This window comes from Rattus norvegicus, chromosome 6 (assembly GCF_021556685.1).
Source record: "Rattus norvegicus strain SHRSP/BbbUtx chromosome 6, alternate assembly SHRSP_T2T, whole genome shotgun sequence".
Taxonomy (NCBI): Eukaryota; Metazoa; Chordata; class Mammalia; order Rodentia; family Muridae; genus Rattus; species Rattus norvegicus.
This window is the reverse complement of record NC_141539.1, coordinates 144,760,462-144,777,963: the sequence shown is the minus strand read 5'-3', so window position 1 is coordinate 144,777,963 and position 17,502 is coordinate 144,760,462. Positions and strand designations below refer to the sequence as shown.

At 43.6% G+C, this 17,502-nt stretch overlaps 1 protein-coding gene across 1 annotated transcript in view; it reads left to right on the top strand.

The window, feature by feature from the left end:
- Window positions 1–17,502, top strand: part of Dnah11 (dynein, axonemal, heavy chain 11) — a 316,147-nt gene that overhangs the window by 171,946 nt on the left and 126,699 nt on the right. The window contains exons 46-54 of the mRNA XM_087554982.1: window positions 2,087–2,291; window positions 5,027–5,192; window positions 6,323–6,425; window positions 8,575–8,814; window positions 11,188–11,349; window positions 11,579–11,772; window positions 14,914–15,076; window positions 16,222–16,345; window positions 16,963–17,105. Coding sequence (XP_087411108.1) covers window positions 2,087–2,291; window positions 5,027–5,192; window positions 6,323–6,425; window positions 8,575–8,814; window positions 11,188–11,349; window positions 11,579–11,772; window positions 14,914–15,076; window positions 16,222–16,345; window positions 16,963–17,105 — 1,500 coding nt within the window. The remainder of the gene's footprint in view (window positions 1–2,086; window positions 2,292–5,026; window positions 5,193–6,322; window positions 6,426–8,574; window positions 8,815–11,187; window positions 11,350–11,578; window positions 11,773–14,913; window positions 15,077–16,221; window positions 16,346–16,962; window positions 17,106–17,502) is intronic.

Genomic DNA, 17,502 nt, shown 5'->3' with positions numbered 1-17,502 from the left:
GATATCATAGTTTGAGATTCTTTCTGAATAAGTTACATCTAGGAACTAATTTATTCTTGTGTGTGTGTGTGTGTGTGTGTGTGTGTGTATGTATGTATGTGTGTGTATGTGTGTATGTGTGTATGTGTATGTACATGTGTGTATGTATGTATGTACATGTGTGTATGTGTGGGTGTGTGTACATGTGGGTGTGTGTATGTGTGGGTGTATGTATGTGTGTGTGTGTTCATGTTGTGTGAATGTGTGGTGTGGTGTGGGTATGTGTGCCTATAAATGACTACACTTGTACATAGGCATGAAAACATTCAGAAATTGACACAAGTATCTGCCTCAATCCGCCTAATTTTGTTTTTAATTTGTCATGGAAACTATAGCTCACTATTGGTCAAACTGACAGGAAAGCTCCAGGGCTCTCCTGTATTTGATTTCCCAGTGCCTAAACTTTTTATGTGGGTTCTAGTGCCCCAAATCCAGATCTTCATGCTTACATGACCCACATTTAGCCAGCAAAGCCATCTCCCTAGCTGCAGTTAACTAACATTCTTTACAGCAACGTGGTCATTAGGTCCCATTTAGTATGTAGAGAAACAGAAAAACAGCTGGGGAATGTTTCCACAGTGATTTTGCTCGTGAATATAAAATGGCCGATGATCCTCATTCCTCTGGGATTGAAGGCATTTCCCACATGTTAAAGTGTTAACTTTTTAAGCTGGGAGAGTTGGTCAGCTGATACAAGCACAGCGGCTTGTCAGTGTGATGTGCATGTCCACTCTCAGAAGAGCTGTTTGTGTTAGTTTATTCTGAGCTCGGGCTCCACAGTGTGGATTCGAATGGGGCATCTGCATTCAGTTGCCAGCTGTGACACTTCCCAAGTGCTCCTCTGAGGAGGAGGAAACAGCCACAGAAGCATCTCACGGGTTTGCTGTGGATGTCGGGTTGTCCGGCATGCGTATGTGGTTAATGGAGGCCACCCGGCTCTGTAAGCATTCACTCTTGGTATTCATAATGTGAAGAAAAGAGCTGACAGCCAAAGAAAAATCTGGCGATGGAAACTGTGAGTGAGAAAGGAAGGCAGTATCTTATATGTTTAGAAGTCTAGTGTTATTTAATGGCACAGAACACAATATGGTCTACAGAGGGTGCTGGGTGTCACTGTTGAAAAGGAAGTTGGAGAACAGATGGTTATACCAAGACCATGGCCTGGAATGACCCACAGAATATTCCACATGTATCAGTATGTACTTTCTCACGTAAGGAGGAACTGTATCTGTTATGATCATGTGTGGGTTTTTAATGTCAAAAATCAACCCCGTAAATAGTGGTGTGTGTGTGTGTGTGTGTGTGTGTGTGTGCGCGCGCGCGCGTGCGCGTGCAATGCATGCAACCTTTTGGAATCAGCTCTCTCTGCTTTTGACTTCTGAAGACTGACCTCAGGTTGCCAGGCTGACACAGTAGGTGCTTTTTTCTGCTGAGCTATTTTGCCAGCAGCTCTCTGAACCTAATTTTCCAGTCATTTTATTTTATTCTTGTAGATAATTTCCAAATACCTGTGGAACACAATGGTACAGGAATAAATAAATAATAATAAACTGCCAAATTTCAGAGTATAAGGATAAAAGTTTGATTTTTAACACAGCAGTATGTGACAGTTTCAGACTCACTTGTATCTCCTCTACTGGTGTCTCCTTGCCCTAAGCACCTTTGCATGGACTGTGCCATTTGGGCCAAGATACCATTCCATGTTTAGCTTCACTTTCCACTGTCTCATCAGCTTCGGAAGAGAGGCTACACTGCTTACCAAGTCGGCTGTACTCTCTTCCATACCTAAGACTACTGGGGAAAGGAAGGGGATCCAGGAAAAAGAAACAGACTTGAGAGTGAGTTCTCACCTTGAAACTATGTATCAGTTGTCCAGCTGCCCTCCTTGAAGCCATGAAGTCTGCTCTACCACTCAATCTTTCCTGCTGGACATGAACTTGTACAGAGAGCTCTTTGGGTCTTAATTGAAAATTGACTGTTGAGTCAGGTCTGAAGTTTTGTAGTTCCTAGGTCTTCTCTGACTTTTCCCCTGATTTTTTTCTCCCAGACAGTCCTGGTACACACACCAGAGACAACTCGTCTTAGGTATTTTACTGAGTTGCTACTTAACAAAGGCAAACCTCTGATGCTGGTTGGAAATGCGGGAGTGGGAAAAACCGTCTTTTTGAGCGACACCCTGGCAAGTATTTCTGAGGACTATATAGTGTCCCGTGTGCCTTTCAACTACTACACGACATCGGCAGACCTGCAGAGTAAGTACCTCTCCTCCATCTGGACAGAAAGGACAGTTCACTGTGGTCGACACATCTGCATACGTCTCTCGTGAATTTTTACTCAGCATCCTCCTGGATAAACAGATTTTAACTATTGCTGTGAGTTTGTTCCGTGTTTTGTTTTCAGAGAAAGTATCACCATATAACCCAGGCTTTCCTGGAACTCCTGTCTCAGCCTCCTGAGTGCCAGGTTGACAGGCATGTGTCACCATATCTGGTTAAGTTTGACCTTTATTTCACTCATACTCTTGTTGGGTTATTAATGTATGTACCAAAAAATTATATTCACAGTGATTATTGTGTCACCACTAAACCATTTAATCCGCTGTAATTAAATCATGGAACTGGCAATACAAGGACTTTAAAGAGGATCCTCTTATTCTCCTTTCAAGCAAGGAATTGATTCAGGAGACAAAAGTATATTGATAACGTGCCCAACTTTGAGTTATTAATTACATTTTTCTAACACATTTATTTAGCATGTGGGTGGGACACATGCTGAAGACAAAGAATAACTTGCTGGAGTCAGTTCTATTTTTTCACTCTGTGGGAGCCAGATATCAAGCTCAGTTCATCAGTCAACAGCACTCATAGCCACTGAGCCATCTTAGTGGCCTTGTCATTTAGTCACATATCCGTGTGTGTGTGTGTGTGTGTGCGCATGTGTGTGTGCGTGTGTGAGTGTGTGCGTGTGCGTGCGCGCGTGTGTGTGCGTGTGCGAGTGTGTGCGTGTGCGTGTGCGCACGTGTGTGCGTGTGTGCGCATGTGTGTGCATGTGTATGCGTGTGTGTGTGTGTGTGTGTGTGTGTGTGTGTGTGTGTGTGTACCTAATGTTGACCTATTAGGTAAATGTGTTGTTGCTGCAGAAGAAGCACAGAGTGGAGGGGACAAAGCATGAAGAGCTAATGTCAGTATTCCTGTCACTGCTCAGCACAAGGAGAGGGACAGTACAGCACTCAGGTCACAATTGTTGATTTGCACTGTTGTGTGGCTTTCCAATCTGTTTAGTTTCTTGCCCCCGCTCCATGGTTCGCCACTGTTATCACGTGAAATGCAGTGTCCTCTGCTTACACAGTGTTCAGCTGGCCTATATTACCCAGAGTATTCCAGAACTAGACAGCTGACCACCCAGTCTACAGCAAAGCTCTGATTGGGCCTATTGGGAAGAGGCATCTGAGGTCAAGAAGACCAGTTCCACTGAACAACAAAGCAGCTAATGTAACATGGCCCTAGGCCTGAGGCCACAGTAAAAGCAAAGGAGGTGGCATCAGGACATGGCATGAGATTCCATTTGTAGGTGACCGTTGGTCAGATGGGGTCAGAGTAGATTCCTGTTTGACTTTCATGGCTGACTGGGAGAGTTTTGATCTCATAAGCAGGGACACACGAGCACAGGAAAAAGAAAAGAGCTGAGAGTGTGTGTGTGTGTGTGTGTGTGTGTGTGTGTGTGTGTGTGTGTCTGTATGTTTCTGTCTCTGTGTGTCTGTGTCTCTGTTTGTGTATGTTTCTGTCTCTGTGTCTGTCTGTCTGTCTCTCTGTATCTGTTTATGTCTCTGTGTCTGTCTCTGTATGTGTGTCTGTCCATTTGTCTGTCTCTGTTGTGTGTCTGTGTATCTTTCTTTCTCTGTGTGTGGGGGGCCCTGTCTCCGTGTGAATCTATGTGATTGTCTCTGTGTGTGTCTGTCTGTCTGTATGTATGTCTCTCTGTGTCTGTCTGTCTCTATGTGTGTCTATTTGTCTCTGTGTCTCTGTCTATTTGTCTCTGTCTCTGTGTGTCTGTCATCTGTCTCTCTGTCTCTGTGTGTGTCTGTATGTATGTATGTCTCTCTGTGTCTGTCTCTGTGTCTGTCTGTCTCTATGTGTGACTATTTGTCTCTGTGTCTCTGTCTCTGTCTGTCTATTTGTCTCTGTCTCTGTGTGTCTGTCATCTGTCTGTCTGTCTCTGTGTGTGTCTGTCTGTATGTATGTCTCTCTGTGTCTGTCTCTGTGTCTGTCTCTATGTGTATCTATTTGTCTCTATGTCTCTGTCTCTGTGTCTGTCTCTATGTATCTATTTGTCTCTATCTCTGTGTGTCTGTCATCTGTCTGTCTGTCTATGTGTCTGTCTGTGTCTAAGAGATAGTGTAGAGATGTATTTAGAATGAGGCACACATGACGATAGAACTAACCAACCAGCACCTGGAAATGTGGAACAGTTGTTTGCCAAAGGTGTTTATCTACTGTGCACTTCTTTGTTTATTTAACAAATGATTAATAACAATAAATAATTGTCATCAGCAGGATATAACAACACACACACACACACACACACACACACACACACACAGTCTTTCTTGTCCCCAAGTTATTTGCTGGCTGAAGAGTCAACATGATTAGATACTATATCTGAGAAACACGGTACTCAGAACCCTTCCCACCCTGACTCAGAGTCATCAGTAACACAGAGGGATAGACACAGGAAAAACACCACATTACACTTGGGTAATATCACACACACTGTCTGGGCGGCCTCTACTTAACAGGAAGGAGATGAGCAGGGACCAAGTTTATAGACCGTTAGTTGCAGCCAGAGACGTATCTCTGATGTGAAACCAGCAACCATGACATAAACAAATCAGCGTGAGAAAGAGGAAGAATTTGGGGGAAAATAAGTAAAGGCAGAAATCTCACATCCCATCAGCCGTTTGTAGACAAAATTATCTCTATATTTTTAGGAATTCTTGAAAAACCTCTAGAGAAAAAAGCTGGTCGTAACTATGGTCCAAGAGGAAATAAAAAACTGGTTTACTTCATTGATGATCTGAACATGCCTGAAGTGGATTTGTATGGCACCGTTCAGCCTCATGCACTGCTTCGACAGCATATTGACTATGGGCACTGGTAAGTAGGCCCCTCCCTGCGTTCCACTGCCCATCAAAACCTCCTCATTACAGTAGAGGGACATTTGAACACAGAATTTTCCTGGACTGCTTCGTCTTCTGGGAGCATTTTCTATATCCCCTCCCTCTCTCTCTCTCTCTCTCTCTCTCTCTCTCTCTCTCTCTCTCTCTCTCATTCTCTCTCTCCCCCTCTCCCTCTCCTTCTCCCTCTCCTGCATTCGCTCTCTCTCTCTCTCATTTGTTCTCTCACTTTCTCTCTCTCTTGTTTGTTCTCTCGCGCTCTCGCTCTCGCTCTTTCTCTCTCACTCTGTGTGTGTGTGCACATCTGTACATATATGTTTGTACAGATAGATGCACATGTGGAGGCTGGAAACCTATACCAGATACCAGAACACCATCTTATTCTTTGACACAAACTACTTCGATGAACCTGGAGCCCCCTGGTTCTAAACTGGCTGGACCCAGAGATCCTCCCGTATCAACAGCTAGAAGTTCTGGTGCAAACTGTCATGGCTGGCTCTTACTTGGATGCTGGAGATCTAAACTCAGGTCTTCATGCTTGTGTGGCAAGAACCCTACTGACTAGGCCATCTTCCCAGCCCCCCTTTATATATCATTTAATCACATCAAACAGAAAAGTTTCCCTTTATATCATTGCAAGATTGGATTGAAAGGTAACTGAGCAACATAGCAACTGTGTAGAAATTAAGTCTCACTAAGTTATTGAAGAAAATCTTGGCTTTACCCTATAGGCTGTGAATGTTTGATCATATCTGGGCACTCTACTATCCATGACAATAAACACAGGGTGAGGGGTGCCCAGCCCACCCACTAAGCTTTACTATGAGGACAGCATAGTTTCCACCCATGGTAAAAGCCACGTGAAAATTAATAACCAGTAATAGTTTATATTGACTCAGCTTCTGATCGTGGCTTAGGCCTCCAACACATTCTGTCACCCTCTATTTTCTGAGGTACGGTTTTGATGTCATCCTCAGATATGGCTCAGAAGGTCAAGCTTACAGAATTATTGTGAAGATAAAGTGTCTATGATTAAATCCTTCGTGAGCTGGTGGCTCCCTGTTTTGTCATCTCGTTTTTGGATCTGAGGTTCTGTTTTCTGTCCCTTAGGTATGACCGACACAAAGTGATGCTCAAGGAAATCCGCAACTGCCAGTACGTAGCCTGCATGAATCCCATGGCAGGCAGCTTTACCGTGGACCCAAGGCTGCAGGTGGGTTTACATGCCACTCTCTCCAGTGCCATTGTATGCCATATCCAAAACTGTAGATCATGCTGGGAATGTTGGCACACTCTTGAAATGTCATCACTGGGGGATGGGGTTGGGGGCTGAGGCAGCGATGTTATGAGTTCAAGGCCAACCCAAGCCATGATGAATTCCAATATTGAGCTTCATAGTGAGACCCTCTCTCAATAGATCATCACATCTTGTTTCTTGGTGTTTATGAGGTAAGATTCCCACTTCCAGTTAATTAAGTAGATGTGTTCTTTCCCAATCAATATAGAATTTTTAGTTAACTTTTACATTTATAGCAAAATGAATCAGAAGAATTTCTGTCTAGTCCCTCATCCACCCACCACCTGCTACATTTGAACTCTCATTAACCTCTTGCATTAGTTGCATTTGATGAGATGATGTTGACACATAATTACTAACTAAAGCTCAGAGTTTCCACTGGGGTTTCTTCTTTGTCTTGCAAGTTCTTTAGGGTTGACAAATGTATAATGACAGGTGTCCACCATTAAAATATCACACAAAATAGTTTCTCTGCCTGAAGATCATTCTGCTCTGTGGTCACCCTTCTTTTGACTCTGCATCCCCACAACCATCAATCTTTTGAAAATCATTTTTCCATTTTGCTATTATGGTTAAATACATGTCACAAAAAATTTGTTAGTGTAACCAACTATTCTAAGTGTGCAGTTGAGTGTACACACCAACTTATGCCACACCATCTGTCTCTGTGAGACTCTGTTGTGAAACTGAAACTCTGTCCATTAGCAATGACACCCTGTTGCTCTCTCCTCTGTTCCTTTCTCCCCCTTGCCCGGGTAGACACCATCCTTCTTTCTGTCTCTATAACCTTGACTTGTCTGAATATTTCAAACAGGAGGAGACCTATAAAATATCCAATAAAAAAAAAGAAGAGACCTATACTGTTTGTCTAAGGACTGGAGTGCTTCACTTAGAGTTGTGCTAAATAAAGATCACACATGTAACATGTTGCAGAATTTCCTTTTGTAACCTGAAGGATGAGCTGTTTTGTCTTATGTGCTGCATTTTGCTTGTCTGTTCACTCACTGGTGAACACTAGGTCACTTCTATCTTTTTGCTGGGGTGAATAAAAACATAAGCACACAAATATCTCTTGGAAATCTGCTTTCAATTCTTTTGACTATCTGTCTACCCAGGAGTGGAATTACAAGATCAGACAGTAATTTGGTTTGTAGCTTTTTGAGAACCTGTCAATTTGTTCTTTCAATGATCACGTCACTTTTTACCCCACCAATGGTGCACAAGGTTCCCCGCTTCTCTACATCTTTGTCAGCACACAATTTCTCCTTTGCTTCTTTACAGCAACTGTGCTAATGGGAGTGAGGCGATATCATTATAACTCTGTTTTTGCATTTCTTTGGTGATCAGAGGTTTGGGTATTTTTCATGTGTTCCTTGTATATTTTTTTGTATATCTTCTTTGCAGAAGTTATTATGTTATTAACTATTATTTGCAGATGTTATTAAAAAATCTTTTTATTCATTTTTGGATTAAACTTTTTTGCTGCTAAATTTTAGGCATCCCTTCCATATTGTGGATTTTTAATTTGTAAGCACTGATCACTTCATTATCTCAACAATTTGTTACTCTCCAAAATAGTGAGAGTTACTTTTTAGATTGGCTTCTCTTAGTTACCTTAGACATCGCAAAAACTACCCAGAAATGCTCTCTCACTTAACCGAGTCCTACAGGTAAGCTAGCGGTCTCTGCTAGCCTTGTCTCAGTCACTTTGAATGTCTGAAGTATGACTCTCAGCTGATCTTGTGTGGTATAGGCCAGAGTGGTGACAATGACAATATGCTTCTGCCTTTACAAACTTTAAAAGCTCAGGGAAAGTCAGAGGCTGAAGGGAACAAAGATGGAGACCAAGCCTTGACAGTGACTGGCATTCTTTCATTTCCATATCACTTTGTGGGGTGGAACAGGTCACATGGCCAACCCCAGGGTTGGGGAAGATGGCAGTAATAGATTGCACAGCAGTGATCCTAAGTGAAGAAGAGAGTAAAAACCAACTGTTTCATTTGTTTGCTTGATTTGCATGTTCTGCTTTGACCATCATCTCTACTTTGTGCTAATTGTTTTTCAGAGACATTTCACCGTGCTCGCATTCAACTTTCCATCTTTGGACGCGCTGACCACCATCTACGGTCAGATCTTCAGCTTCTATCTCCAGCAGCAAGCATTCTGCCCGTCGGTCCTCAGGACTGGCCCGTCTTTGATCCAGGCAACCATCGCGTTCCATCAGACGATGGCAGAGAACTTTGTGCCCACAGCTATTAAATTCCATTACAATTTTAATCTAAGAGACTTATCAAACATCTTCCAGGTACCTCAACTGGCAAGTTAGCCTCTTGAGTATCAGAATAGCTTCTGGCATTCATTTATAGAACGAGTTCAGTTTTAAACCATGCTTTGTTGCATCCCGCGACTTTCTCTTTTACTCATAAGCCTCTCTGATAAGTGACATGAAAAGCTGCTGTCTTTGAGATGCTGTCAGTGAGATGGTGGATCTCTTCAGGTCATACTATATATCTGTGCTAAGTTACCTGAGACTTGGTAATTCAAAAGCAATGAGAATGTATCGTTCGTAGTTCAGTGGCGCCGAGAAGTCTGCAGTTGAGGTAGTAGCAAGTTCAGGCATCTACTAAGGGCCTGGTCTGATGGTGCCTTAACCATTGTGTCTCTTTACAGCAGATAGGATAAAAACACAAATGCTGCTCATATGAGGTCACCTCTCTTAGAAGAGGCCCCACCTCTTCATACTTCTACATTGGCAATTAAGTACTTTTTCATTTAGTGAGTGGTGGGAGGGTATGCTCTACACATGCTTGTGGAGGTCAGATGACAACTTTATGGAGCTAATTCTCTCCTCTAGCCTTTATAAGGGCTCTGAGGTTTGAACTGAGGTCATAGGGTTCACTAGCCGATCTCTCTGTCTCCCTGGCCCTGGTTGTTTCAAAACATAAATTTAGGGAGACGTGCAGACCATGGTAGTGAGTTAACAATAAGCAGTAAGTTGAAATTCGAGCTTTATAAATTAATGACTTATTATTTTAAGTGCCAAACAAGAGTAATTGGTCATGTTTTTGCATAAAGCATCAATGTTACCATTTTAAACATATATTAAAATATGAAATTTTAAATCATAGATGATTGGGTTTGATACTGAAAATTATCTCAATTGCATAGTGTGTTAGGGAGACCAGGGTTCCATTACCCTTCTCAAAGGCATGCCTTAGTGACCTCAAGTGGGGTAAGGTGCCATTGAGATCCAAACTGTAGCCCATAGCAAAAGGGCAACGTTTACTATTAATTATATAAAGGAAATTCTAAAGAGGGAATCTAAGGTCAGAAACTTTTGAAACAGATGTGGTGTTCTCTACTATGTACGGTGAAGTACTTGGAGAGTTGTCTAAGATTCAAAGTTCCGTTGTGCAGGAGAAAATGAGAAAACTTCCAGGACTTCTACAGCTCTCTTCAGAACCACTCCACAGCAGCCTCAGAGCCCTACCACAGCAGCAGACGATAGCTCATGATAACACCGGCCATTTGCTTTCAGGGCTGCATTCCTAGCACCTGCTAGAAAGGCTCTGCTTAGTAAGGCCTTGTCTAAAGCAATTCTTCCCCTTAGCAGAAAGGGTGACCTAGGATGTGACCCTGACTGCTTAGCTTTCACGTCCAGGCTGCCAACTACATCTGACACCTTCAAACAGTGTCAGCCTCTCACAGGTTAATTCTCCACAGCACCCTCCTGTTCTCATGGGTGGAAGCAAGCTGACTGTTCTCAGGTCACCTGCACCCCAGATGCTAAAGGACAATGTTGGGGGGCACAGGGAGCAGAGTGACTCCCTGCTGGTCCTTGGTTTACCTTCCAAGACGAGATACATTTCAGCTTTGGGTGTTTTGTTTTGTTTTGTTTTGTTTGTGAAGTAAATGGGTTAGATTGGCTTGTATCAAAGGATTAAAAACAAGGAAACTGTATCCTGTTACTTTCATTCTGATTGTACTTTGGTTTCATAAAATCCATTAGAGACTGGGATATATGTGTGTGCAGAGATGTTTCAATGAGCTCCCACTGAGTTACAATAGTTTTAGCTACATTCCTTAAAGTGGTTATGATGAGGGAGCTGGAGAGATGGCTCAGGAGTTAAGAGCACTTGTGGCTCTTGGAGAGATCCCAGGTTCCATTCCTAGCACGAATATGGTGGTTCACAACTATCTATAACTCCAAATGTCAGGAATGGAGCTCCCTCTTCTGACCTCTGAGAGTTTTGATACACATCCATACAAGCAAAATACCTATGCATATAAAATAATAATTAATAAATCTTTCTTTAAAGCCGTGTATGATGAGGGATAGAGAGATGACGCAGCATTTGAGAGCACTGGCTGTTCCTCTAGAGGACCCAGGGCTCAATTCCCAGTAACCACATCTGGGTCACAACCATCTGTAACTCTAGTACCAAGGGAACCTGATATCATCTTCTGGCCTTTTATAAATGGGTACCATACTAAACTCTCATGTTCTTGCTTATCTGAAATGAGTTTTATTTGCAAATGTGTATACTTACCTGCTCCTGTCTGTCTGTTCCTTTCTGATTGCTAAACACGGTGTAGAGTTAAACAAATACTAAAATTGCCTATTTAGGACAACACTGTCCTCTGAATTAAAGGTGCGTTCCCCATCCCTCTCACACAGGGAATTCTGTTTGCCTCTCCTGAGTGTTTAAAATGCCCTGAAGACTTAGCACGCCTGTGGCTTCATGAAACATCACGTGTTTATGGAGACAGACTGGTAGACGCAAACGATTCCGACTTATTTCAGAGGAAAATGCTGGAAGCTGCCCATAAGTACTTCAAAGTAAGTGAGTAAGCGAGGGAGAGGTCTCTGTTCACTGGGCTCCAGCCGGTATGAGGCCCGAGGTAGAGAGAGTCCGTAAGCTGCAGATGGGCAAGCGTACTGCCTTTTCCTGCAGCGTCTGAGATTCACAGATGAACTGGGTCTGGATTAAGGGACCTTGTCCTACTTCCTCATGTGCTTGTGACTCTTCAGGCGGCTCTCATACCACGGTTTGTGCTTCCTTCTGCAGGGTGCAGATGCTAACACGCTGCAGCAGCAGCCCCTCGTCTACTGTCACTTTGCCAGTGGCAGGGAAGACCCTTGTTACGAGCCCGTGAAGGACTGGGAAGGGCTAAAGGCAGTTCTTACAGAGATGATGGACAACTACAATGAGCTGCACTCCGAGATGCACCTCGTGCTCTTTGAAGACGCCATGCAGCACGTGTGAGTGACTTGGCCGTGGTGGCTCTCGGTTGGCAACTGTTCTTACAGCATTGAAATGTGCTCTGCTGTAAATCACGTCACAGTCCTGACCGTGCACGTGCAGGAGAGCCATTTTCTAAAGGGCCCCGGAGCCGATCAAAATGTTTCATCTCGCCGCAGTCCTGTCAGAGAAGGATACTAAGCAAGAGGAACGGGAAGTACTTGTGGGGTTTGTGGGTAGGATTTAACCTGATTTTCACGGATTAAGTAGGCCGTGTCGAGCACCTACTGCATTCCAGGTAGTAACACAGTCCGTTCTTTTAATGTCTTAGAGCAGTTATTGAAAGCAAAAGGGTACGTATATCTTCTTAGAAGAGGACATTGCCTGCCTTGGGGTAGAGCTTGGCCATCGATGTTCCCATCCTGGTCAGGGCACCTCCGTCCAATCCCTTCTTCAGTGATGCTTGAGCTCCATTTACCAGAGCACATGCAAATGATCAAGAAAACGGTCTAAGAGTAGCGGGTCATGCCCAGAAGCGCAACAGGCAAACAGAGGCAGAAGCTGTAGTTTGAGAGCCCATCAACCAAAGGCCCAGGGAGCAGAAAGGTACAGAGGTTCTGATATTTTCTTCAGGCTTTGAAGTACACGTGTACTTGGAATGAAACGTTTCCAACCGACCCACAAGTTTATTTACTTTTTTTTTTTTTTAAGATTTATTTATATGTGAATACACTGTTGCTGTCTTCAGATATACCAGAAGAGGGCCTCGGATCTCATTATAGATGGTTGTGAACCACCATATGGTTGCTGGGATTTTAACTCAGGACCTCTGGAAGAGCAGTCAGTGCCCTTAACCCACTGAGCCATCTCTCCAGCCCTATTTACTTTTGATATTAAACTTTGCCTGCATGGCGTCCAGGTACTTTTAGAGTAGCCGAGATTTTACTGTAGTCTGTCTTCTAGACCCATAAAGTGTTTAGGGTTTTAGAGCAATTAAGATTTCGGTATAAAGGAGGCTCAACCTCTATTGGATTCCTAAAGAGAGACTGGGTGTCTGAGGGAGGCAGTGGCACTGGTCTGAGATGTTCATGATAAATGTACTGTATTTTAGAAAGATCTGGGAGGAGCACATCGCAGAGGGGCTGTGCGGCTCTGAATCACGAATGCTCAAATAACAGAGTAAAAGATGAAACTGGCTGCAGTATGCATAGCATAGGCAAGCAGCAAATGATGAGGCCAGAGAGGTTGAACAGGCCTTACGTACACAGAACATTTTCTTATAACAGAGATAAGGGGCCTTGAGGACAAGCTGCCGGATGGGCTGCCGTACGGGATCTCAAACTGCTAGTCTAAGCAGTTCGTTGCCACCATGTGGGAAGTCAGTTGCATCTCTATAGCCAATACAGTTCTCCCTGCCCAGCCACCCTCATCCCCCCAGGCCTTTCTATTAGGTGACGATGGACAAGAGTCACAAATTTTAAAAGTAAGTCATTAAAATAGAAATTATTTATAAAAAAATAAGAAGTGAATGTGGATGGAGTGAACTATAGGAAATTCGAGTTTCAGAGAAGTTATTATAAAATGTTTAGCCTTGGACTGAAGGAAAATGTGAGGGACCTCCCCACCGCCACCCCCACGCCATTATTGCTGCAAGCTCAGTGAGTATCAATAGTTCCACTGCGCCTTTTCAGTGATTATACACAGGGGGGCTTAAGTGGGAACCCGTGAATTACTGGCCTCATTGTTCCCCGTGGGGCCATGAAACTCTGACACCACATGTGGCAGGTGAAACCAATGCCCTCCAACACTGGGAGGAAAAAAACCCTTCCCAGACGGGAAGCTCATAGGATCCTCGGTATTGGAGTCTCGGTGGCCCAAGCTATAAAGTGTTTCCCTGAGCAGGGATTGTGGGACTAAAGCTGACTGACTCAGTGTTAGAGGTGATGTTAAGTGTCCTTAAGCTTCAAAGAAAGGGACCTTGCCACTTAGAGGGTCCTGTTATATAAGAGGCAACTGAAGCCTATCTCTGGACTTGGCGTTTCTCTTCTGCTGTATCTTTTGGCCGTGTGGTCATAAAGTTCAAGGAAATCACCAAGCTTGCAAGCATAGCTCTTTCCAGACTGGAAGTGTTGATGCATGTCAGTCATGATATAAGTGACTCCAGCCTTATCTCCCTAAAGGAAGAACAATGGGAGTCTTTCGGCAATCGTAATAGGTCTCGCTTTTGCAGTTGGGCTTCCACATACTTTTTTATTTTGTGAGTTGCTTTTTAATTTGTTTAACACACATACAAGCCATTTATTCAACTAAACCAACATCACACTGATGTGAAAAACCAACGCATTCGTACTTGAAAAATGTAGTGTAAACACTCAGAATCTTTTGGCTACAGAGGATGAGCATTGGAGGGTCTTGTAAGACACTTGACTTTGAAATAACAATGGCTAAAGCTTTGTCCTATGCATGGGGCTGCCTTTAGTAGAAAGGAAGCAAGAGAGGGGGCCCAGCAGTTAAGAGTACTTTCTGCTCTTGCAAAGGACCCAGGTTCAATTCCTGGTACTGATGCAATGGATTACAACCGCTTGTAACTACAGTTCCAGGGGATCTAATGCTGCTTCTGACTACCTTAGGCACCCAGAACACACTTGGTATACACATATAGATGCACATGGGAAACGCTCACATAAAATACATAATTTTTTTAAATAATCAAGTCTTTAGTTTCCTCAAATGAAGCACAGGGAGGTGTCTGTTAATCTAAGCCAGTCCACTTTTTGCAAAGTGGTCCTACAGCAAAGCTCTCATGCCAATGGACATCCTCCCTTGAGGTCTTTGTATGGGGTGAGGCTGACAGAGGATGGGATTTTTCTTGTTAATAAAAAACAAATTTAATGGAGCTTCCATATAGGCCTTGTATGTATTTTCAAGTAGTATCAATACAGCAAGAATTCAAAATATGCCTCCTGGGGAAAGTTTTAAGAAAATACTTAGAAGCTAGATGCTGTCTTTGTTTGGTGAGGAAACATGAGCAGAGATTGAACGATTCCAATAAAATTGCCACTTCATCATAAACCTGCACATTTATCTAGATTACAAAGCAAATATAACCCGTGGCGGTTTATGTCACGACTCTGATGGGGGCTGACACTTTCTTTCTCCAGGTGCCGAATCAGCCGCATTCTTCGGACCCCTCAAGGCCACGCCCTCTTGGTTGGAGTTGGAGGCAGTGGCAAGCAAAGCCTGTCTAGGCTGGCAGCTTACATCTGCAGCTTGGAGGTCTTTCAGATCACTCTGACAGAAGGCTATGGGACCCAAGATCTCCGGGTAAGGAGAGTTGAAAGGCAGAGCAGCCATCCACCGTTGTCCGGATGCTGATGCAATCCAAGTCTGTGGATGATCACCTTCGTTCTGAAACCTGAACACGGTGCTGTGTGTTTTACGTCACCTCCAGGTTGCTTACAATACCTAATGTTACACCAGTAGTTACTGTGCTACGGTGCGGAGGGAGAAACCCCAAGAGAAGGAAGGCTGTAGGAGAGGAATACGCACACAAAGTGCCCTCAGATTTTTGTTGTGTTTGTTTGTTTGCTGTTGGCTGGACCTGTGGCTATGAAGGGCTGAGTGCACTTCTGGTCCATTTGTCTGGCAGTCAGAGCACAAACTGATAGTGATTCTGTGTCAGCTCTGAGATGTGGACAGGAACCCCCAGCCTACAGGAAGAGGGCTTCTCTGCAGATGCCTTCGATGCCTTCATCTTCATGGTCAAATACACCACACATTCCTGTAATCTGTATAGGTTCAACAACACAGGCCTGGCTGGAAAAGACTATTGTCTTAAATGTACAAACACACTTTTTATTTCCTGCTTTAAATGGACTCGGTGTTCAATGCTTTTTATGTCCTTATATGACAAAAGGCAGAAAGAAAAGGTACTTCCTTTGGAACTTCAGGTAGGTTTTCTTCCTTTTTTGATGAGAGCAACTGAAACAACGTTTTTTGTTTGTTGATTTTTTTTTTTTTTTTTAGAAAACTATCCTGTGTCCTTAAATGTTTGCTTTTCAAACCATGGTAGTAATTAAAAAAATAATGCCTAGAGTTTATGGCAAAGGTATGTTATACTTTTTTTAAAAAGCATGATTTCAATATTGCTGACCCAATAACGAAGCAAAACTACTATCAGTGAAGAGACAACTGTTGGGATGAGCAGAGGGCTGCCACTGTGCTACTTGACAGAGGTGTCACTGAACTCACATCTGCTCTCTTAGAAGGAAGACATGGTTCATCCCTGGGCTCTCCCAAGTCACATGATGCTTCACTAATAAATGCCAGAGTTGGAGGGTGACGTGCTGGGGAGGCACAGCCACTGCCCCGCATCCTCTTCCCTCAGTGCCCCCCAGCACCCAGCCACATGCTCCAACATCACATCAGCATTCTAACAAAACATGAGCGATGGTGTCCTTTCCTTACAGGTAGATCTGGCCAATTTGTACGTCAGAACTGGAGCCAAGAACATGCCCACCGTGTTCCTGCTGACAGATGCCCACGTTCTAGATGAGAGCTTCCTCGTGCTGATTAATGACTTGCTGGCATCGGGTGATTAAATGGACACATTTCTTGAAAGATCTTTCCCAGTGACAAATTATCTGTAGTTTCAATGAACTTTAAAGAGAGATAATTTGTCTTTGAGATGTTTGCTGGGGCAGTCTTTGGGGAGAAAGCTATAAACCTAATTGGTACTATATCGCTTTCTTAGTCAGCTTATGGATAAGAAGTGCCTCTAAGAGGCACAAACTGAAATAAATGCTATTCCTCCTTGAGCAGGTCTGGGGGTCTAGAGGTTGCATAGATCCATTGGGGTGCAGGTTTAGGGGTCTTTGTGGGTTAGTAAGTTTAAGGACTCAATTTAGTATGTGTGCGTATCCAGTGGGATTCAGTTCTCAGAAGCTTGTGGGTCTACTGGGTGTGAGGGTCTGATGGGGTGTGGGTCTACAGGATATGCAGGTCTAGTGAGTATGCAGGTAACTGCTTTCTCTGAGTTCTATGTCTTATCAGATCAAAAGGCAAAAAAAAAGCATGTCATTTCTAATTTCAAACTTTGTCTTTAAATGGAGCCTGCTTCATCTGAAGAAAGCCTTTCAAACATTAGAAAATCCACTGTAAAATGTAAGTTGCAAGACTGTTATTTAATTCTGCCCCTTCTGTGGAGATAGGAGACATCCCAGGTCTGTTCAGTGACGAAGATACCGACAAGATCATTTCTGGGATTCGTAATGAAGTTCGAGGCCTCGGCATAACGGACTCCAGGGAGAACTGTTGGGCATTCTTTTTGGCCAGAGTCCGACTACAGCTCAAAGTAAGAAATGTTTGCTTTACCTTTGTATTGCTTTAAAGCTGTTGCTGACACTTGAATGTGCATCTTAGTCAGGACTCATATTATGGTTTAGTTCAGTGACTTCTTTGAAGGGACTGGTGCGTTTATCTAGACCGTGTTTGTATTGTATGTCCCTAAGATCAGGTATGATATTGATCTCCTGGGAAGCCCTGGACTGGGCAATATTGAAGGCATGTTCCTCTGTCTCAGAGAAGCTGACATTGTTGGAGGTAAGGCATGTCACCAAGAACTTTCCTGTGGGACAAGTACAAATAGGCCCATGGGAAGGCAGGAAGGGACAGCCTCCTCCTTACTGGGAATAGGTTTATCCTGGAGGAATGGTGTTCCATTACCAGGCATGGGTAGGAACTCAAGGCAC